General features: G+C 35.5%; 1 protein-coding gene across 1 annotated transcript; it reads right to left on the reverse strand.

Moving 5' to 3' along the window:
• Positions 1-4,293: 4,293 nt before the first annotated feature.
• Positions 4,294-9,528, reverse strand: LOC141704386 (uncharacterized). Its single transcript, XM_074507632.1, has 6 exons — positions 9,472-9,528; positions 6,615-6,687; positions 5,767-6,451; positions 5,011-5,666; positions 4,400-4,963; positions 4,294-4,304 (listed from the first exon to the last, which is right to left on the reverse strand). Exons 1-6 carry the CDS (start codon positions 9,526-9,528, stop codon positions 4,294-4,296), a joined length of 2,046 nt encoding a protein of 681 aa, XP_074363733.1.
• Positions 9,529-9,740: the final 212 nt, after the last annotated feature.

The following is a 9,740-nucleotide window of genomic DNA, read 5'->3' on the forward strand; positions in this document are numbered from 1 at the left end:
TAATGCTTTCATCATTCCAGTACTCCAGCAACATCTTGAAACTCTCAAGGGGAATATCATTTGGCCTATTTTCCATCCGTTCTTCACCAGTTTCAAATGCTTTATAATGCGCCTTCTTAATTCGGCTCTTACGTGTCTTCCAAGATGACTGAATGGTTTTCAAACCCATGTTTCACATTCATCAGGTATAATGTATCTTTGCTGGAAAAAGTCAACAATAAAGAACACAAGTACAGTTAATCAAAGGTAATGTTGCAGAAAAATAAATCACGATAATTAAACAATGTATGTGATACCTTGACATAATTCCACAGTGTATTTTTCAAAGTTTTCGGAATATCACGCCAAGAAACATAGGTAAATGACACGCATCGCTTTGCGAGTGTCCCCAAGAAGTTACTAAGTTCAGAAATTACTTTGTCCTCATCTGAAACGGGCTGGAACCTTTCATTCATCTGAAGGACAACTCGATGGTCCATATTTCTGGTATGAACCCTATCCATCCTCGTCGGTCCTCTCAGCCTTTTAGGAACTTCAACTACATATGAGCAAAAATTACTTACAGGAAAATCAAACAAAGTAGGAATTATAATAAATTTGATTATATTTATGGGTGTTTTTCTAATATGTCGTATTTCAAAGATTGATCTATAAAGATGTCTTATTTTTAGTTTTATTTTTTTAATGGGTGTCTTTATAATAAGCAGCCCTTATTTTTAAAATGATAAATATAGATAACGCATACCTTGGATTCTGGACACTCTAAAGGACCTACTGTCATAAAGAATACATTAATTCTCATGGGGGTTGTGTTTTAATAATATATAAAAACACAAATAACAATTAACAGCATTATAGATTACATATGCTAATTAAATTTATGCAAGAAGTTTTACATCTATCACATAATTAACCATGGTTAACTTCACAATTTCATTAACTTAAATGACATAAATAACCTTATGCCAATTAACCTCAATTATAAGTAATTTACTAAACTGATGCAAATTAATCAATTATGGAAAATATATGAATGTGGGTAGCCTCAAAGTGAGTATTCTTTAAGGGGCCTTAAAGGAATAATTCCTTTATAAATAATCAGTTTATGTAATCATAAATAAAGGAAAGAAGATACCTGCTTCCTCCTCTTCTTCAATGTCCGGAAAAACATTTTCTTCAACAACATTTTCTGTAGCAGTCTTTGTAGTTGCAGTTGTACTTGGAGAAATCTTCGATGTCGCTGCAGCTGCTTCCTTTTGGCGCTTTCGCATAGCCCAAAAAGCCTCCATTGAACCATTTGCTTCAATAGACGGTAGCTGAATCAGAGGTTCTGCAGGTTCCATATGTGATAATGACTGATTTTCCTTCTCAGTAGCATCCTCGGTTCCTTGCTTCTGTGATATAACAGTATTGGCTCGTGACCGTGTTGTTGGTCCACGTCCAATAAGCACCTTGCTTTTCTCAGTTTTCCCTCTCTGAAACATAAATCATGTAAAACTCAATGTTTGTGTATATATGAATTACAAACTATCAACCCCGATGAAACATTTGGGGAAGAATTTAGAAAATGTGAAAATGATAGCTTATGACATTTATGACATACCTTTTCAGTTCCTGATCCACCATCCTTACTAGCAGCCTTCCTTTAAGTTCCCGATCCACCATCCTCAAGATCCACAGCTGGATCATATTCCTCATCGCTCCCCTCTTGCACATGCTTCTTTTTTTTGGATTTATCTTTTAAGATTAAGTTTCTCACTTCAGAAGAGAGTGTAGGAAGATTGAGGGCAAAAAATACTTCATTGTTCCTCTTTACTGTGACAGCTCTCAGTTTTTCATACTCCGTTAGAGGAGGTGGAGGGGGTAGTTTCTGCAATTTCACATAAATTCATGTTAATATAGGTATGACGGAATTACTGGATTAATAAAGGGGTTACATACATGTACTTACATGTACTTAAACAACAATAATCTAACAAGAAAATTATAGGTATTACTGAATTATATGCTAACCTCCAGTTCATTTTCTCCCATACGTTCATCTTCATGAGTATCATGTAAACTCAACTTCCTCCTAACACTTGGAGGAGTTTCACAATCATCACCATCAGTGATTTCCTGCACTCTAGAAAGCCGTGGTGACTTCCGAGTACCCTCTAGGGGAAAGTTCTTGAGTTCCTCTTCCCAGCTTATCAACTTGGTTTGCCTTCGTTCATCTTCTGTTGCTGTAGTTGATGAGTGGTTACAAACTGCCGCTTGACTTGCTTTTTAGCTATAAAGACATAAAAACAATAATTACGAGTTTGAATAAAATCTAAATGTAGTAACACCTATATATTTCTGATGCCCCTACAATTAAGGTATATTTCTGAAATGAAATTAATATATTACCTGCTAAGATATCCTTTCTTGGCCGTATTATTACAAATGGCTGCATCTGATCCATTGGTTCGATAGTGCTATCAACGACATTGTCAAGATAAAAATCAACATTTTCACCGTCTGCAGCTCCTGCAGTTAATGAACACAAGTCCACATCATTGGCCACCAACTGCCACCCCCCTGCTTATCACCTTTTCTCATATAAATCCCTCCAATTTCTGAATATTCAAGGTCATCCTTGACATAATCCATCAATACAGGGTACGAAAACCTATCTACTTCGACATTCCTTATAATCAGTTCTTTACCACCGACATACCGTGTAGGCTGAAACTCACCCTGGTGGTACAACCTGAGATTTATGTATGCCATCCTACAAAAAATTGAGAAAGTATAATTAGATGAAATCATTAAAATAATCTGAGACATGGCACTTAAATAAAAAACACTTAAAAATAAACACTTAAAAGAAACATTAAAAGAGCAGTATGCAAGTCAATAAATTTAATAATGCTCTAAATTAAGAAGCGATCGCATAAAGAGCAGGGCAGATTTAAAACTAACAGAACATTATATTAAGAACAAGTTAATTAATTAAAAGAAAATACATTAAAACATGATAAATTAGGCAATTAAGAAGTCACTTCATTAACAGTTGATACATCAGAAACTAGGCCCTTGATAGTTACATATTTCGAATTACAAATTTAAGTAGTTTCTTCGTTTGTTCTAGCCTTGATGGGGACTTGTCGTGTTGGGACATCATCTCTGCACCAGTTAATATCCGTGTCTGTTTCTAGAGGAACACTAGTGTGTAAATCATGTAAAACTGGATCCTCGGCTTCTTCATTTGCATTTTCAGCTTCGACATCGCACCAATCCCTTGGCAATTTCTTTATAACATTATACATCATCTTTTCAGTAGGATCTTCTACGTAGAAGACTTGCTGCACCTGTGAAGCTAGCACATATGGATCAGACTTCTGACATAATCTGTTAAAATTAACTCGAGTTAACCCATATAGATCTTTCTCTTCCTTATACCAACAACACTTGAACACCACTACAGAAAATTCTCCCCAATAATCAACTTCAAAAATCTCTTCAATTGCTCCGTAGTAATTGACATCGCCGACCAGTGGATTTTGATCTTTTGAACTAGCAAAGCTAGTAGTCAAAGCAGTTAGAAATACCCCACTATTTTGGGTTGTACATTTAGCATCTCGGTACTTTGTATGGAATCGATATCCGTTAAGTACATAACCACTATACTTCTTCGCTGATTGATTAGGGCCCATTGCAAGCACTTCCAATTCCTTTGAAATGTTATCTTTTTTTCCGACCTCCCCCTTCATCCATTTCCAAAAATCTTCAGAATGTTCTCTCTCACGATTGTATCTTTTTGACTTGGCTTGTCCTTCTATTAAGATTCGATGCTCCCTACAACAATTACCTAGTTAAAAATCAAGACAAAACAGGTTCTAATTCTATAACAGTTAAACACAATTAGTAGCTAGAATCTTACTCGATTAAACTATCAATTTCTTTATTCCCGCAGTTGAATAGAATATAACGATGAATAGCCATCCATTCAACTTCAACTAAATTCACAGCCTTTCCATCTTTATTTCTGCGTGAACCAATAGGAAATTCTACTTTTTCTGGAAAACTTTCAAATTTTGCAGCCTTGGTAATTTTGATCCTCCATGGCCACCCAAGAATCTTGAACAAAATATCAAGCATTCTTCGGCCAGGTAACCCTCGGCGATACATCCCTCTGGTTTAGATCTATTCCGCACATAAGATTTCAATTTATTTAAATAGCGCTCAATTGGCCACATGCTTCGAACATGGGCCGGTCCACCAAATTCAATTTCTTGGCACAAGTGAATCAAAAGGTGGACCATCACATCAAAAAAAGCCTGAATGAATATAGTCTCAAATTGACAAATAATTTCAATTATTTCTGTTTGCAGCCTCTTAAGATCACTTAAGTCGATGACTTTACTCCAAATACCTCTTAAGAAGGCCCCTAATCTGATAAAAGGGACTGCAACCTCCGGTTTCAAAGATTTCTTCACTGCAAATTGTAATAAGTAGTGCATGAAAAAGTGAGCATCATGACTCTTATAGCCAGATACCTTTCTCTCCTTCATGTGCACACACCGGCTGATATTAGAGGCACTTCCATATGGCAATTTAGCATTTTTAAGGACAGAGCAGAATAAATCTTTCTCTTCATTTGTCATGTCGAATATCGCAGCCCTTATTTCAAGGTGTTTCCCGTCACTTGATAGAACAGGATGGAGGACCTTTCTGATGCCAAGTTCTTGCAAATCTAGGCGAGCTGCTATATGGTCTTTTGTTTTTCCAGCAATATTGAGCAATGTGCCAAGTACTTTATCACACACATTCTTCTCGATGTGCATAACATCAAGGTTATGTCGAGAAACATTGTGCTTCCAGTAAGGCAGATCAAAGAATATTGATTTTTTCTTGAAAGGCGAATTCGACTTAATCTTATTTTTTTGGCGCTTTCTTTTCTTCTCTGGTTTCTTCCCCCCAAAATGATTTACAAATCCTGCCAATAATTCTTCAATGTCTGTTCCAGTTAGAACCTCTGGAAACCTCTCAATTCAATTTGACCATTAAATTTTCTTTTATCAAGCCTCCATGGGTGTTCGGGATGGAGAAATCTCCTATGGTCCATGTAACACATTTTCCGACTATGTTTTAGGTACATAGAGGATGTTTCATAATTGCAAACTGGACAAGCTAGTCTTCCTTTTGTGCTCCATCCAGATAGCATTGCTAGCCCGGGAAAATCACTGATTGTCCAAAGTAAAGAAGCGCGCAAGTTGAAAGTATGGTCAGTAAGGGCATCATAAGTCTCAATGCCTACTTCCCATAGCTCATTCAGTTCAGCAATTAAAGGTTGCATGAAGACATCTATATTATTCTTCGGAGACTCGGGACCAGATATGAGTGTCGAGAGAATTAGATTCTCTTGCTTCATACACAGCCAGGGGGGAAGGTTGTAGTTAACCAAAATAATTGGCCAAGTACTATGACTTATGTTCATAGTACGAAAAGGATTGAAACCATCAGCGGCTAGGCCCAATCTGATGTTTCTGTTCTCGGATGAAAATTGAGGATAACGAGCATCCAATGCCTTCCAAGCCTCTGCATCAGCGGGATGTCGAAGTTTGCCGTCCTTTTTTCGACCTTTTGCATGCCATAACATCAGTTCTGATAACTCTTTGCTCATAAACATGCGTTGCAACCTTTTTTTGAGTGGAAAGTAGCGCATCACGTTTGCCGGGACCTTGTGAATTAACTTCTTCATTATTGTCCACGGCGCCTTTTTTTTCCACTACGACCCACCTTGAAGCACCGCAAGTTTTACAATTTTTTTTTTCATTTTCAGCCCAAAACAGCATACAATTATTGGGGCAGGCGTGTATCCTTTGATAATCGAGCCCTAAATCTTTAATAACATTCTTTGCCGCATTAAAAGACAAAGGAATGTGTGCTTCTGGAAAAGCATCTTTTATCAGCTCTAATAAATCCCCGAAACCCGACTCCGAAATCCCATGAATGCACTTTAAAGAGTACAGCCTAATGATAAAACTTAAGCGGGAAAATTTTTTGCAGCCCGGATATAAGGGCTGCTTTCCTTCTTCAAGATGGCCATAAAATTTTTTGGCATCATCATTCGGTCCAGTAGTATCATTAGTACGATGGAACATCTCGTCCAAATTATCTCCGAAGGTAAAGGAATCTTCAAAACCCATATTTTCTGCCCGTTCAATATCTATCCTATGATCTTTGCTCGAAACCTCACAAATCCAATTCGCATACAATGGACAAGGGCCATGACAAATAAGATGATCATAAATAAGATCTTGAGTATGCCACTTGCCATTTCTACAATTCTTGCAAGGGCACAACATTTCATCGCCTACGGAAAATTTGGGAAATGCATTTTCTAAAAAATCCTTTATCCCCTTAATGTAAGGTGTACTGTATTTTGGAAGGGTTATCCATTGACTTAGATCATCGTCCATCACTACAGAAAACAGGACAATAATGTTATATTCCTAAAAGAAAACAACGTAGTCGTGAAACCATACACCCATATTGGTTATACGTTCTAACAACACAACGCAGCCGTGAAGCCCTAAGCAGACCGAGGTAATATTTTATGTTCTCTTTTCATTGGTTGTACATACTAATAACGACACAACCGTGAAACCCTAAACCCATATTAGATATGCGTACTAATAACAACGCAGAAGTGAAATCCTAAACCAATATTATAGATTATATGTATTAATAACAACACAGCATAACAACGCAGCCCTGAAATCGTAAATCCATATTAGATTATACGTATCGAATCCATGTTATATGACCATGAATATACATGTGCATACACCCATTTCCGTATTATCCCACTCCTCCTACCTACCGAACTGTGACAGTTGATGTTAACAAAAATTTAAATACTCGTAAAGGGTTGAAACTCTCAGGAATAAAGGTCAAATTAACATAAATGTAAATACTCATAAACAATTGCATTATAGAGACAACAGATATCTACTTACACAATCAATTATATCCACTTGACTATGATGATTTACATGTAAGTTATAACTAAAGCCTAACATGAAAATCAACCGGATAAAAAGCAAATATCGAGAAACAAATTTAATACAAAAATCACACTTACAGATCTACAAAAATAAAAAACCCCAATTCCAATTAAAATTACACAAAAACATGCATGTAACATACATATACATGTATAAAATACACAAAAACACGCATGTAACAAATTAGAAGAAACTAACAGAAATAGATGAGAGAGAGAGAGAGATATAGAGAAACAGAGAACGTAGAACAGAAGAGAGAGAGAGAGAGAGAGAGAGAGAGATACGAAGAGAGAGAGAGAGAGAGAGAGAGAGAGAGAGAGAGAGAGAGAGAGAGAGAGAGAGAGAGAGAGAGAGATGTAGTACCTTAATGTTGAACCGCAAGCTGATTTGAAACCCCAATTAGAAACCCTAGCTCCAATCTGTGACCCGCTTCTCCAAAATGTGACTAGCTTCGCCAAAATGTTACCCCCAATTAGAAACCCTAGCTCGAGAGAGGAATGAAAGAGAATAGCTACTAAGAGAGAGAGAATGAGAGAGAGAGTGAGAGAATGAGGGAGAATGAAATTAGAGGGAGAAGTTAATTTGTCTGAAATTTTAGCGCTTCTCCAAAAAATTTGAGCCCGCCTGAAAAAGCCCAGCTAATTTCATCTCTTTTTTTAAAAAAATTAAGTTTTAATTGTCTTTAAATTTTTTATTGATAAAAATTTATCAATTATTAATTAATACAATTTATAAATTTTTTTAAAAAAAATATTTTATCAATCTTAACTAATATTAATATTTTTGCTTAATTATATTATAAAAATTGATTAATTTTCATGTCAAATAATTATATATATTTAATTGTTTGTAAAATATACTACTTTTTTATCCAATAATACCCTATTGTAACATATATTGCCACATGTTACTCGTATGTAACACTTTGAAGCTATAGTAACATGTTTTAAAGGCCATGGTAACATCAAAAATACTACGTTGCGGTAGGCTAAGATGAGCATACCTAAGGTAACATAATTTTGTAACATGCATGATTAAACCATTGCGATAGGCCATCTATGGTGTAGTGAATTATTCATGCATGTATAACTTTAAAAATCGTACATGAGTTTTTAGATTGTGGCTTCAAAATTTTATTATATTTTATAATTTTACTTCAATTTGTTATTTGTAAATTTTACAAGTTATTTAAATGTAGTGTATGAAAATGTAAAGAATTGAAAACGAATATATCATGACAACAATGGTTGATATTTTACTTACGAAATAATTAAGTGTTTAATTTTGGAAATGTAAAAAATTTCTAAAATTAAATGACAAGAAAAATGTATTAAAAATATTTAAGTGATTAGTAATAATTTATTATGTATAATATATGTATAAACTTTATTCGAGCCGAATCTAGTTAACCGAGTTCGAGTCGAATCCGAACCGATTCAGAGTTAAACAAGCCTAGTCCGATCTGAACAGACAAAAATTCGGCTTGACTTGTTTACTCATCCGAGCTCATTTTTATATTTAAGATCGACTCGTTTCAAAAAACGAACATAATCAAGTTTACTTAAATAAATCAATTCCAAATTTTATTCACAAACGACTCTATTTATTCGCAAGCCTATAAGTTAATTTGTACACTGATTTTCTTCTTTTCTGCTAACTATCCATATAAAAATACTCGAAACTAGAAGACCCACCGGTGAACTACCGAGCTCCCCAACTAGGGGATGTAATCGAGCCGAACCTAGTCGAACACTGTCAGCTCAGTTTGAACTCGATTTAAATAGTTAGGACTCGAGTTCGAACTCGAGTTCGATCGAGTGTTTAATATCAAACTCAAAATTTGCCTCGTAAAAAGTTTGATAGGCTTGAGTTCGGTTCGAAAACTCGAATAATTTTCAGCAAATTCTAGCAAAAACTTGAAATATTATAGGTTCGGCTCGAGTTCTATTCTATTATATATAAAAAATTATAAATAAAATACTAAATATTTATATTAAAATATATTTGAAATAGAAAAAATTAAAAATAATAGAATCATAGTAAATCTCGCGAATCATATGAGCCGAATAATTTAAAATTCGAGCTCAGTTCAGTAAATAATTCTAAAAACTTCAAATCGAGCTCAGCTCAACTATTATCAAACAAATTTTAAATATTTAACATGCCATCAAACAAATTACTCATCAAATTCTATTCAAAGTATGTGACACACGTGTGAGTTGAACGGGGTGGGCCATGACACTACATGCATTGTTGACCAAAAACACCTACCCGTGTGTATCGGGACCGACGTTGCTTCCATGAAGCATCCTTTACATCCATATAATATATGCATGTAAATACGTACTCTTTCGACTAATCCTAATTTAATTACTCAAATCCAAAAATAACTCGGTTGTCACCATCCTTTATTGGGCCCTAGCCGGCTTTTTACCATTCTTTCTCCCCCACGCCCCCTCTCATTCTCTTGCACACGATCTCTCCAGCCCATTTCTCCTCCCCTTATATACACACACACAACACATCTGTATCCACTCATTCTCCAAATCAATATAACTTTCACATAAATATTTTACACAACCACAAAAAATGGGCTGGTCAGATTCAGAGATAAAGGTATGCAACAAGCACCCAGACCACCGTCAACAACCAGGAGTTTGTTCTTGTTGTCTCCGGGAAAAACTCAACCATCTCTCTTTATTC

Source organism: Apium graveolens, unplaced genomic scaffold, assembly GCF_009905375.1.
Source record: "Apium graveolens cultivar Ventura unplaced genomic scaffold, ASM990537v1 ctg7790, whole genome shotgun sequence".
NCBI lineage: Eukaryota > Viridiplantae > Streptophyta > Magnoliopsida > Apiales > Apiaceae > Apium > Apium graveolens.

Excerpts from the sequence above, each read along its gene's own strand:
- LOC141704386 (XM_074507632.1), bottom strand. The coding sequence starts at position 9,528 with ATGGGCTGGAGAGATCGTGTGCAAGAGAATGAGAGGGGGCGTGGGGGA. Across the intron at positions 5,667-5,766 it reads AAAACTTGCGGTGCTTCAAG|GTTGCAACGCATGTTTATGA; the intron begins GTGGGTCGTAGT and ends ACTCAAAAAAAG. Across the intron at positions 4,964-5,010 it reads TGGTCAAATTGAATTGAGAG|GATTTGTAAATCATTTTGGG; the intron begins GTTTCCAGAGGT and ends AATTATTGGCAG.